At 42.1% G+C, this 13684-nt stretch overlaps 1 protein-coding gene across 1 annotated transcript; it reads right to left on the reverse strand.

The window, feature by feature from the left end:
* Nucleotides 1-11375: 11375 nt before the first annotated feature.
* Nucleotides 11376-13283, reverse strand: LOC107216748 (putative riboflavin kinase). Its single transcript, XM_015654026.2, has 4 exons — nucleotides 13144-13283; nucleotides 12689-12840; nucleotides 11803-11905; nucleotides 11376-11686 (listed from the first exon to the last, which is right to left on the reverse strand). The coding sequence occupies exons 1-4, from the start codon at nucleotides 13229-13231 to the stop codon at nucleotides 11493-11495; spliced, it is 537 nt and encodes a 178-aa protein (XP_015509512.1). The 5' UTR covers nucleotides 13232-13283; the 3' UTR covers nucleotides 11376-11492.
* Nucleotides 13284-13684: the final 401 nt, after the last annotated feature.

Genomic DNA, 13684 nt, shown 5'->3' on the forward strand with positions numbered 1-13684 from the left:
TCCCAAAAGTTCGGAGAAACCTTAGGGTCAAAGTTTCTCTTCAACAAATACGCTCCATGTACTTTTTCGAACAAGTTTTTTTACTCCATAGGTATACCTAACAAAAAAAAAGATGCCCCATTACTATTCAATCGGCATATATACATCCACGACCCGGAAATTTTTCGACAAACTCCATCGAACAAGCAACTGGGAAAATACGTCATACATTTTAAAATAGATTTCGAGACTCTCAGTTCCTCCAGTTATCGTTAAATACCCGCTTCGCACCGTTTGGGCGGTGACGGGTTTGCCTAACAGTGGTCCGTTTGTTTACTGGCTTAATATTTTGCATACTGCTTCTTTTTTTCCTCTGTATTTTTGTACGCCAATAGCGTGTCCCCGTTTGTTTTCCGAACAGCGAGTAGTCCGCTCTTGCCCATTGTACGTTTGAAAACATGAAACTTGAATTCCTCCGTATTTTGTCAGGCGTCTCACGAATGCAAATTGGGTGGCAAGAATTTGGAATTGGAGTCACGAACCGAGTCGTTGTACGTCAAAAAATAGAACGGCTATCCGGCGGAATTTTTGATTCACCAAAGGTTGCAAGCAGCCGTGCTGCTTCCCGGTATCGGTTCAATCAGTTGCCATATTGCTTTATACACCCACACGTCTGCGGTCGAGGTGTTATTTTCCATTTAAAAAACCGTTTCAACAACCGACTTTGTTCGCATATGAATGGAGAAACACAAAAGTAACGAGTCACATATATTATAGTCACTTTGAATCTAGCTTTCGACAGGTTGAACTTTGCAGCTGCAATAAATGCAAGTACTTGACAGCCAACGGCTCACTCAATAAGTCATTAATCTTTTTCTCATAATATTTCAATGGTCGCCAAATTTGCCAACACGATGACCTACAGCGATTAATATCTGTAATTGGTCTCTTGTTCTCGGTTCTGTAATTAAGCCGATTAAACTCTTCTTCAGCCTCGGCTGACTTTAGCCTCAGGGTACAGAAAGATCTCTGTTTAAATGTACCAGGCAATATTTTTACGCTTGGAATGTGTACCATAATTCGGATCAGAGGATCAGCACACATTTCTTCAGATCATTTAGAATGATGTTTAGAGCAAGTATTAGGGTCGTATCGCAGTGAGAGTTCGTACAACGGGAGAGCCGAGTCCTTTTTACACTTGATGCCTCCTTTGGCAACGTGAGTGTTTTACAACGCGGTCGTAACCATCAATCTCGAGTCGTAAAGCTGACAATAGAAACCCCATAAAATTATCGGGGTAGCATGCAACTGGCGTTGGTAACCTGAAGTCCCTGGCTGAACCTGCAGGTTGGTCCGGATTCTCGCCCGTATCCCAAGTCGTAACAAATTCCAATCGCTTATTACCACACGAGGGGGCGCCGTATAATCTAAACTCCAGAAGGGAGGGTCAGGATTGCTCTGGCATAAATTACATGGGACTTTCTAGCAGGAGAACATGGATATACAGAGATCAGGCTACGAAGTTTCATATCGAATTCAATTCTGAACTTTTCAAGGATCTATGAACATGCTATAAGCCGTCGCTGAGCAATTGAATTTTTACAACGTTGTACGCGTGCACAAAACCAGGGTTTTAAATGTGTTTCCAACTTCTGTTGAGCCATGTGTATGATTGTTTTGACACATTCGGTGATAATTTCAGTGATAAAAACTCTCTGAAATATAATTTTTATCGAGATTCATACTCGTCCGTGACAAGTGAGACCTTGAGAGCACTGCTGTGCTGTGTATGAGCATTCCAATGAAATTTAAGGTCTGGACTTTTGAAGCAGACTAGCGCAAAAAAGCGAAACGAAATAAAAGGGGGAAACAAGCATGTAATGTAGCGCAGGATTGCAAGGATTATCAGGGGTCACGATATGTGCGTATATCGTTGCACGTTACGAGGGAGTGTCTACCTCCCCTATATGCATATTATCGCGTAGACAATGGTCGTCCAGATGATATTAATGTGCGAAGATTTGAACAGGAACTAGATCGATCTGAATATATTCAAATTTCCAGTGTCGACACGAGGTTAAATCGAATTCGACGTAATCTCTGTGTCACCAACGGCATCCGTGCAACAATAAGGTATGCTATTGTTATCTTAATTGGAATTTTAATCCTACGGTTTCATTCCGGTTATGCAAACTTATTATAAAAATTCTTGGACCCACTGTCACACCTCTGTTCCCATTAACTCGCTGGCTCGGAATGATTGGACTGTACGACAATTGCCACCAGCTAATGTAACTCCTTTGACAACAACCTCCGTCATCGCTTGCATGCTCGAGAATACGAATGTTACGTTACTCCTGCCACACTTGATGCCATAACCAGGATTGCCATAATTTCCCACTGCAACAAGCTTTTCTCCATCGCTAATATACTGCTTCGATGAAAAATTCCGCTGTCGTGCAGGCCTTCTTCAACGATTCTTTGTTCTTTCATTCGTACCGTTCATGAGGCTTTGCGAATGTAATTTTCGGATTACACTTGAAGAAATTTATGACCTAATCCTATGGTGTCCAGTTGCTGTTCTTTCTATTGTCTGATCCACTCGACCTTACCACCAAGAACTGATTGTGTTCCCGAGAAGCTCAAACTTCTTTACCATTATTATTTCGATTTCACTTGGTGGTCATAAGTAGGCTTGCGTTTGAAAGATATAATCACTCAGTTCTATAACAGTTGGGATGACCCATTTACACAATGTCAAAAGTCGGGCTAACAAGAAACACAAAAACTTGGCGCATCAATTACGCGGGCATAAAAGTTCTCGCTAAAAAGCAAACGGAACCTTCACCACCAGATCTATCGACTACTCGCTTTTTACTACCCAGTTTGAACGCCGAATTACCGGGTCAACAAGTGGGTTGATCTTGCCGTACTGTACAAAGCCGTGAATAATCGCATTTGACCCAATTCCTTTGGTAGCCTCATCCAACCTCGCCTCACCTAGTGGCAAAATGATGTGAAAAATTCTCGAAGCACGTCCCGACCCGAATCTGGGTATCACTAATTCGTGAAGAGTCCCAAGATGTGACGATATTCCAGGGCATTTGTGGGTTACAATGAGATAGAAGCCATGCAATGTGGTAGTTGCGGCCTAACTACATGTTTCATTACCCCAGGTCCAAGCGCCTTACTCGGGAGACGTGATATTGGAGCCAACGTTGAAGGTACGTGTATGAAACGCTGAAAGCCGTTGTCGCCTCGAGTCACGCAACAAAAGTAAAAAGACTATTAATTACAACGTGGTGATTGTTAATGGTCGATTCAAGCATTGAAGGTTAACGACCGTGCTACGGAATCTCCGTCCATTACATCGCGCGTACATTAATACGGATATGTATAGGTATTGGCAAGAAATCCGGTATTCGAAGTGCCGCTTGATTGATTTGTTTATGGGGATTGATGTCGGACCATTGAACGGCTACGTACATCCATACCCATCCGCCCACGTTAACATTAACTAGCACGAAAACTATGCCAACGATGATAGAATTTTTTAAGGCTCTTATTCGCGCTGCGTTATATGTTCACATTGTATTAATCGGTCAATACGATGGCAACGTTGTACTTCCACAGAATGATACAATTGCGTGGACCAATTTATTGACCTTCGTAAGTCTGTCGACATATCGATTCAATTCAATCGATTCAATTAAAGTATGTTTGCAACGGCTAGTCAAATGGAAAAGAAGCAAAATAATGTAAAGGCGGAGCATTGGATCGAATCAATTTGAAATTAATTGGTTGAAATAATTCTATTCGATTGTACTACGCAATTTTCTAACGAAATAAAGTGTACTCGAATCGAATGCACGAATGGATTACTTGGTCCCGCGTACAGTAGTCAATATGGTCAGTGGGCTAACCGTTAGTGGATTATTGATCATATCGATTATGAGTTATACTTATCTGAACCATGATGCATGGTTGCGATTACTAGAGTGTGTTTCATCCAAACACGAATATAATTGGTGTTCGAAGATTCTAGTTAGCAGGCAGGAAATCATACAAGGTAGTTACACCGTCCAGTCATTCCATTTCTTAGATGAAACGTAGCTACACATAGAGCACTTTTTTGCTACTACAGTAATCGGATACCACAATACCTGGGTATGCTTTTAAAAGTTGCACGGATATGCGGAGATTATTGATCAGCCATGTCAAAGGTAAGGAAATAAAATTATACATACCTTAGTTGAATTAGTATGCGATTGCAGATATTCGGGTCACGCTAAGTCCCATTATGTGTTTGCCCAGTTACTTTTACAAGAAAACCATGACGACCTTGTTACCTTTATGCGTCCGTGCGAAAGGCGCGTGCTGGATTTGATAAGTGGCGCAGCAAGTTATTGGCACTTGTTGTTCAAGTATCGAAGGAAAGTGAAATACTTGTTACAATGCTGCATTAAATCGCGTATCCGATACCGGTAGACTAGCGTTTCTTGAGATTACCTCTCGGCTCATCAGGGCCTCTTTAATAACATCAAAGACACTTGAGCGCTGATCGTGGGTGCTGTCAAAAGTTGACGTCTACAGTGGGGATTCATACCGTTGTTCAATTCATATTCCCTTTATCTCGACCAAGAGAAATTATTTATAATTAATCGTGAATTCCCAATCAATCATATTGTTTTGTTAACAAAACTTGACCCGTTGGAAATATGTAGGTTATGTATATTTGCACGCAATCGGAAGTTCATTAACAAGTGAATTTGCCCGACGCATTAATACCGAGATGAATATGTTGGACGACATCATGATCTCCAATGCGAAAACGTGTATCCAGTAAAATCTCGAGTAAAGAAAAAAAAACAGATTTTCAACTAAACCAGCGGAACCATTAAGTGCTTGGTAATTATCGAAAATAAGCGTACGCTTCACCTGGGTTTATTTACACACTTACCAATACATTCATATTCTGAATCACACACGTGCATGGGTGATAGGTGACTTGAGAAGCTACAAATTAGCCTGCTCTTAGCCATTGACCCATTTTCGGCCAAACGGTCGATTGGCCTGCAGAACAAACTATCTTCTTCGTTCTTTCCACTTCAGAAGTCACCCGTGCATGAGAATATTATTTTTCACTTTCTATTTTTTCAAGCTAAAGTATGAAGAACTTCGATTTGTCGCTGAAGTCCACCGTTTTTCAACTGCGCAATACTTCTTCGCTCATTTTATACTCACTGAACAAAGGTACAAACAGAATGGACTTCTTTCACAATCAGATGCTGTTGACCAGTGTATCGCGAAATCTTTTAGCTCGACTAGTTTACCGTTAGGACTTTCTGCCATGGTTAAGCCTGGGATCTTTTATCGCGTAACGCTCATCTCGCCTATGGGACATTGTACTCGTATTTTTCCGAGTATCTTGAGACGATTTTGGAGTTCCCGCTGACGTCCATGTAGTTTCCGGTGCCTTAATTCGTGCATATCTTCGACGCGAAGAAAGTAAGCGAACTATAATAAGGATCAACGACATGGTATAGTGAATTTTTGTCCGAATATCTGTAGATCTTCTCGTGACGACTTTTGGCAATCTTTTCTTTTACGAAGTGAAATTTCATGTGTCCCTGACAAATTTTTCAAACCACAGTGATGAACACACTGCGCGTTGTTTCCTCGCATTCAAAGGCGAATGGAAGAATAATGAAGTATCCCATGAAACTTGGAATGTTCTCGTTGCGTTACGAGACAATCTTGCTCTAAAAAACAATGTGCCTTTCTTAGAAACTGCAAGGCCTAGATATATAGTAATTTCAAACCCCCCCGTTCGGTATTTTATAATTATAATTAATGGGTAATTATCTCTATCCCGTGCACCGATCTGTGATCTATCTATCAGAGATTGCAATTATTTCGTTGCGACTAACGTTTAATCTAACCACAGATCTCTGATATCTCTTTGTAATTTCTATACTTTTCTCGAGTGCGGAACACCGACATCGATCGCTCTTTCCCGCAACGCTATGCTCTTTCCATCTCTCGACTAGACATTAGGCTGTCCTTCTCTCCTCGTAAAAATCTCGCAGCCCACCGCAATTTCACCTTACCTCGAGGCCCAACTCCGCGGACGGAGTTCAAACGCTATATTTAATCAATAAATCATCACGCCGTGTTATTCCCATGTGACGCTTGAATAATGGTCGAACAGTGATGAAAATTAAAAATGAGTAGCTACCACATCGGGCCGCGAGAATGCTAATTGTTATTAAACTTTGTCGGATCGTTTAAATTACGATTCAATCTGAGTTATTGCCAGTCATACGGTTCTGTCCAAAATTGATCTCTATCCTCGAGTAGAAATTTAGACCCTTGTTTACGCCTGCAAGTTCTACGTATGGTAGGACGTAGTAGGACCTGTGAAGGACTAACTCTATATTGAAAAAGAAAACCTATTCTAGACCTAAACTTGGCCGATATTTTCGCACCTTCCACGTTCAGGTTCAAAGTAGGACATCTGTAAAACCTCTACAAGTCCTCAACATCCTCTATATCATCAAGACCTTTACAGGTCCTTTACCATAGAATGTACAATTCCACTCATTGAATATTAAGATCAATACTTGAATTTGATTTCGATATTTAGATTGATCGACATGTGAGTAGAGATTCCGAATTCAAGTCTTAATCATCATATTTAATGACGGAGAATGGCCGAGTCACTCATATTTTCGTGGATGTGAAAATCATCTCTAAATCAATAGCGATGAATTATAGACACAATTATTGATGGTAAAAACTATACGGAAGATTTATTTACATAAATTTAGGATTATTACATAGCGTACTAGAATACGTTATAATAGGACGTTAAGGTCCAAAAGAGGTCCAACTATGAAAAAGATAGGTCTCTCAAGGTTCTGAGCAGGTGGTGATGACCAAAAAGTACTAAATAAGGTTCTGCTTAGTACCTGCAGGCTTATGGCAGGGTCTAAATATCAACTCGGGTCCACGGTTTGAACAGCGAACAACATCAAGCTGTACATGAGCAACGGATCTTAATAAAAAGGGATTCGTTGTTTTGCCGAAACTCTTTTAATTCTTTTTTCTGACGGTTTCCCGCTCTTTGGTCTACGTAAAGTTGCAGTTCAATTATATTCAGCACCGTTCGAGAAAGAATGTCAAGTCATAACTACGATGTCACGAAAAGAAATACTTTCTAATTGCAATCACGATGTATTGCTGGGTCATCATTCTGGACGTAGGACCAGGCTTAGGGCGAACATTTTGGGTGACGGCTGTAGACACGTGGGAATGTGACGCACGTCTCGATCTTAATTTGAAGGTCACCAACATCTCGTATCCCGCCGTAATATGATTTCCGGATACCTCTCTCCGCGCCATCCAACTATAAGTATTGACTTTTGACAGGCCACCAGCTATTCGCAATGATCGTTATTGATTGTCTCTGCAGGTTGCAATTAATAAGGCACAATAACAAGACGATATATCAACGTTGGTGTTAAATTGGATAAGAAAAAAGAAGAGGATCCTTATTTGATTCCCTCTTAGTCTCGCGCTGGACGCTGGTCAAAGACCATTTCTTCCAATTACACACATTGTGCCTCGAATGCGAATGTGTCTCTCCTGTACGGTCTCTTCGAACGGATTTTACTCCGGTTCACAAAGGTTCGTAACAATTACGATTCCAATTAGATAAAGAGGCAAGGCCTGACGCGGCAACCGTGACGACCCATCTAAACACAGAGCTCGCATGCCTCTAATCGGCTCGGAACAGGAGCCGCGGTTTCATGAGGTAAAACGCGGATAATCACATACCCACGGAAGTCGATACCTGCGCCGCACCGCGAAATTCTTTCGAGGTTACAATCACGGCGTGCACCAGGCGCAATACGAAAAGGGAGGAAAACGAGTGGAAAAACGGTAACGCGTAGCAGCACTCTATCCGGGCGCTTGAAAATTAGATCGGTCAGCTCTGGATTGCATCGGTGCAGGGCTAGCATTAGAACGGTTATGATTGCCTTGAATGGAGGGCTCGATGTGTGGTAACGATGAACACATAGAATTACGCTCGGTATGGGTCTGCCTGAGTTTACCCGGACTTATCCTTAGCCTACCTCGGATTATCCGGGTCCACCTGGGTCCAGTCAGCGCTCGTTCTCCGTCGCGCGCTACTCCCGTAAGAACAATATCGCTTTCTCAATTACAGTTCACCTCACGGTTCAACTTCCAACAGAAGCAGCGATCGCCCAAGCTTCGGGTACCGAACCAATAAATTTCATTCCACTTCATCGTACTCCATCAGTTGAACACGCGATCGGTATTGAAAGCCGGAATCTGCTTCGATTGCTTCTGAGTTCCACCTGTTTATCTCGCACTTTACGACTACGGATTATCATTTCATCCCTTATTCAGCATTCAGGGAATTGTAAACCTGTACTTACAGCCAGTGATCGGTACTGTTTTTCAATACCGATCCGTCAACTTTTAACGATCCTGCTTCACTCGTATCTGACATATCCACGGCTACTACGATAGAGCTAATTAGCGATCGCCGAAAGAACAAGCATACCGTGGATACCGATCGCCTGTAAATGGACCTACTAGGAGCTGGGGAGGAAGTTGAAACAGCCCTTCGTGGGAAGGAGGGCCGGCGGGAGGGCTGGAGGCCCGTAATCGCTTTTAACGTGTACCTGGATGAAACTCTTCGACGAGATACAACCCTGGCCACCATGACAGCTGGGACACGCTGATAGATTGATGGCACGATTATGGCCTCCATTGAACTGCCAGTTATCCGCTTACGAGCTTCTAAAGAGCAAAGATCAAAGCGAATGATTTATCCTGTCCGCGTGACTGCCCCAACGACTGTATGCCCAGCTATAAGCGTGCTTGTGCCTTCTGTAAGCTTCGTCGTGTTCCGGACTGCAGAAGGACGAAATGATTGAGATATCCACGTGATTCTATTGCTCGCATATACATATGTCACCATACTCGCGACATTGGAGTTCTGCCGGGTATGTATCAGAGTGATTAGAGGGGAATTTTCTTGTTGGGAATAAATCATTTACACTGATTGAGAACAACTTGTAGCAGACAAAGGATCCGAGAACCCGGAATTTTAGGGAATGCATTTGACGTTAATAGAGCAAGGCCTTACATCAAGTAACGCTTCAGATTTCTTTGGTTTGGCCTTTTGATACTGAAGGAGTCAAGAGTTGTATATTTTGGTAGCCACCTTATTCGGTTTAACCAGCATTTTAGTGATCCTTTTAGTAAAACTACTCCACTCTGACGACCATTTTGTTCCACCCTATTCGTCAGTTCCTCCCTACGTATTCAAACGAACTTCGGAATCCTTCCAACCCCCGATGAATCTGGCTTTAATGACGCCCAGCAGACTCTTATTTGTGCGTCAAGCACCGTCACTGTGCCAGTTCCACGACTCCGTCACGATCGTCATATCCGAAGTGCAGAAGAGTCGGGATCGGCATCCCCGATCACTGCTACTAGCCCAGTAACCTTTATGGGTTTCCTTTTGTGTGACGAGATGTTCGATTAGACGGGCTTATATAAGCTCAGGGGGTGTTTTGCCACTGTTTACAGCTCCGCCTACCCACAGCTTGGTCCCCTGTTTCGTTACTATCGGCCAAGTACCCTTGGAACTTTCAACTACCATTCGATGCTACCCTAATACAGTTGGCAAAGTTTATTTTGTCCGTCCTAACAGTTTCGTGAGGGACTTTGTAACCTGGATACAGTCCTCGTATCTGAACAGGACTTTCTTTATCTGTGTCACGGTAGGCTTTTTCGGCTGTTGGAATCTTTGCCCTGCCCATATTCGCACACTAGCCTCATAGGGGTGGAGGTGTTTTTGATTCAAGTATCGTTTTTTTCTATTCATCACCTAATCATCAGTGAAATCCTTAGGGTTGCCAAATACTGCTGCAAGTAGAAGCAGAGGAACACTATTTCTAATTCTGCCGCGTGTGAAATTCGCAAATTCGTTCGCGAGCCTGTATATATTGTCACCCCGTGCTAGATGATGCTACCCTAGTCAAGATTATGGAGTTTCTATTGTTCTTTCTGACAACTTGATTAGTGACTGAGTGATGTGACTACACTCTTGACGACCTCCTGCTCTCTAAAACGCCTGCTGGACCAATCCGCGTCGTGCAGAGTATTGACCGTCAGCTATCCTCGCTGCAACCCCCCATCTTGCTGATACTAGCCTAGTACAGTCAACAGAGTCACCTTTGTCAAGATCGACGGGTTGATTGACAAGACAGCCAGCTCGGCTCCTCTATCAGCAAATTGGGTGCTAGGCGTTTGATCGCAGAAGCAAGTCGGTACAAGGAGTTCACCAGCGACAAATGATAGAATAAATCTGTTCGTGTAAAATTATCGGAATCTTGAGAGGTTAGTGATATTACCCACCGATTAGATTTTCTTTGAATTAGATCCTTTTGCAAGGTTTTCACGACCCAGATTAGACAAGGACAGAGGATAACGCCATTTTTGCTACTAAAAAATTAATTTCTCGTTTATTCTGCTACCCTGTTCACCTTTTTCGCATTCCTATTCCGTTCCTAATCCCCTGGGTAAACGGTCTGATCTTTGGACGAACGAATGACTCTCATGAATCAGTTGGGATTGACCGGGTACAAAAGAGAAACGACGTGCAAAGCGAAAGGGCTTCAGGAGGTAGAAGCAGGTGGATGAGAAAAGGAAAAGTGCGAAAGCAGAGTGTTTGAGGAAGTTATCTCACGGTTCAATAGGCGATCATAATGTCCACAAAGGCATCGGCCACAAGTATGTTCGAGGCAAACGGATGCGCCCGGAAACGACGACCGGCACGCCAAGCGCCTAGGGCATCATAAGAAAGTGTCGTCACTCGGGGATTCATCCGGACCCTGACGATTTCAACGTCATTCTATGCGCGTGAGGTCACGTTTCAACATCTGCTCAATGGGATGCAGTCCTGCTACGTTTACGATGCTAGTGACGCAGCCGCGTGGGCGTGTACAATTTGTCTTTACGGGATAATTATTAACCGCGGCAAACGGCATTTGTGTACGTACGTATATACTCCCTCTTGTTTCTTTCATACCTGTCGCTGGTTATATTCTCCTGGTAACCTCGCGATGCGTTCTGCACCAGCTGATTTATGACCGGCCGTAGCGAGTCGGGGAACTCAACCGAATGAAGGCGGTGACGCTTTGTTAGGCTGTTTATTTATTTCTACGTTTCTTATCCGTGCATCTTTCTCTTATTCTCAATTCGAAAAAAAATTCAGTTTTCGATCAATTGATTTAAGACTTGGACCAGGAATGCAAAGAATCGCTACTTTCCAAAATACATTTAATGTTTATTGACATATCTCAGTATCAGCATTTTGTTTTTTTGTTTTGTTTTTAAAATACGTGAATTATAACAGAATGTGTGGGAATCGGTATTGACTTTAGTTTTCCATTTCAACTCGTTGTTTGTTTTTACGAAAGTATGCAACTTTCGACATGATTACAAAGTCCTCTTCGTCTTGTTTTTTGAACACCCTCTGTACTTTTTTGTTGGTCATTGTCGTCTTCGGTGAAAAAACAGTTGGTTCGATAAACCGAAAATTTTGATTCGTTAAGGAGTGCGTCAGCAGCGTCAATATCCGCTCGTATTTCCGCAATTAGATCATCTACAAAGAATGATATTATTCTAGATTTTTGCCACTGTTCATTTTCAGAATCGTTAGCTTGGAAGCGTTGTAAAACGTTAGCGTTTCTGAATAAGGGAAAAATTTGGTGCATTTACCAACAGAGTCAAATTTTTTTTCGGGCCTCAGATAACCAAGCATTACAACTCTTAATTCTGCTCCGTAAAAGTCATCTTGAAAATTGTGCATTATATGTGTCTCCTGAAAAAACAAAAATGTAGAGACATAGGAAGAAATTTTTATAAATGCAGTCCATTAGAGCTGAATTATTACAATTATAGTAAAAATCTTGTACGATATTGTTTACAGAAAGAAAATAGCGACAAGAAAAAAAGATGCACTTTCATTTGCCACAATCAAATGGTGAAAAAAATAATCATGAACGGTAATCATTTGGTTAGATCGTTTCAGTAATTGTCCGATACAACACGCCGCAATTTACCCATCGCAAACTCACGTGTTTCTCATCTTTAGAAATAAATGATATATCGTAATTTGGTCCGAGAATTGTCATGATCCAAACACGAATACAGAAAATAATTAGGGTCAACGGTACTGTCTGCAGATCGTTGATGAGAAAAAATTTTGATGTTGAGTTGAAGAAGGTCAGATACTTTCATTCGAATACAGCCGCAGGCTAGTCGAAAGTATCCGCTGATGAGACAACGATATTTTGACAGAGGTCCAAATCGGATCGTGCCTAAGTAGCCAACAGAAACAAAATTATTCCTCTTACACGCGGCAAGAACGAAGCTTTTCGAATTTTGATTAATCACGATCGTCGGACAAAGGTTTAAATAATTTTGTATCCCTGTACCCGATTATCGGAGGATAAAGACGCGAATCAGATACGGCAGTACGATCAATACGGATTAACGGAACATCAATTTATCACGATGACAGCACAAACGTAAACTTCGGTTTATAATTTCCGCATTGCAAAGAACTCGTAGTCGCATAAGTTCAGATACACCCCATACGTACCATCGTCTTCTGACTATTTTCGTAAAAAGGATTCCAGCCTATGCTCATCACCATCTTATGAACTTCCTCCTTATTGACAGATGCGAATCCGCAATAGACACCGGTGGCAATTTCCTTAGGCAAATTTTGCACTACTTCGTCCGGATAGTTTGCTGTTGATAATTTAACAGATTTAAGCATTCTCACGAACTTATTTTCCACCGTTATTTAACACATAAGAAGAACACTTCCGGCTAGCCATTTCATGCTATCCACAACGTTGGTTCTCGAAGTGCACATTTTCTACGCGATTTATCTTCTTTTGTATTAGAACGAACGTGCACTAAATCAAATCGTACCTGACAGAAGAATTACACCCGCAACGCGGTGCTTCAAGTATAATATGCAAGTAAAGCTATAAAATTAGAAGATGGAAGATCGGACGTTACGTGAACAGTTTCGAATAATACGTTAACCTGTTGGGATTCTTAATTCTCTGGAACCTCGGCCGAAGCCTTTCACTATTGGGCCAACTGCGAAATGTGGTAAACCGGCTTGAAACATGCTCTCCTCTGCGCTGTAACTACTATCGTTATTGAATGAAGATGGCCAATGCAATAATCGCAAACACGTACATACCGTCGCTCAGTTGCGTAACGTGACGCGCTAGATTACACCTTCAAATCATCGATTAGATACAATAAATAAATTCAACTTCACACACAACTCATCAATAAGATAACACCGATCAAGTTTCTAATCGGTAGACTAATCTGTGAACCGTGTGTTTTCCGTCAAAGAAGATAGGCGGATACTCTCGAAGTTGATACCGTGATTGAAAAAAAAATAAACTAAGGGACCAAACGAATGTTCTGGAAACGCCGTATAACGTCTCTCCGAGACACCAACTCGAGGCTCATATTGTCCTAGTGAATTTATGCTCGAGTTATTCGCACCCTCGAAGCGTTACCTCGACTGGTTCTCATTTCATCCGCGTCTATTTCAGAATTTTACTGC

The sequence above is a fragment of the Neodiprion lecontei genome, chromosome 1 (assembly GCF_021901455.1).
Source record: "Neodiprion lecontei isolate iyNeoLeco1 chromosome 1, iyNeoLeco1.1, whole genome shotgun sequence".
Lineage (NCBI taxonomy): Eukaryota > Metazoa > Arthropoda > Insecta > Hymenoptera > Diprionidae > Neodiprion > Neodiprion lecontei.

Bases quoted from the DNA above. Each gene is read 5' to 3' on its own strand.
- LOC107216748 (XM_015654026.2), bottom strand. From the start codon at position 13,231: ATGTTTCAAGCCGGTTTACCACATTTCGCAGTTGGCCCAATAGTGAAA. The intron at 11,906-12,688 runs GTACGTATGGGG...TTGTTTTTTCAG, and splicing joins AAAATAGTCAGAAGACGATG to GAGACACATATAATGCACAA. The intron at 11,687-11,802 runs GTAAATGCACCA...CATTCTTTGTAG, and splicing joins AAAAAAATTTGACTCTGTTG to ATGATCTAATTGCGGAAATA.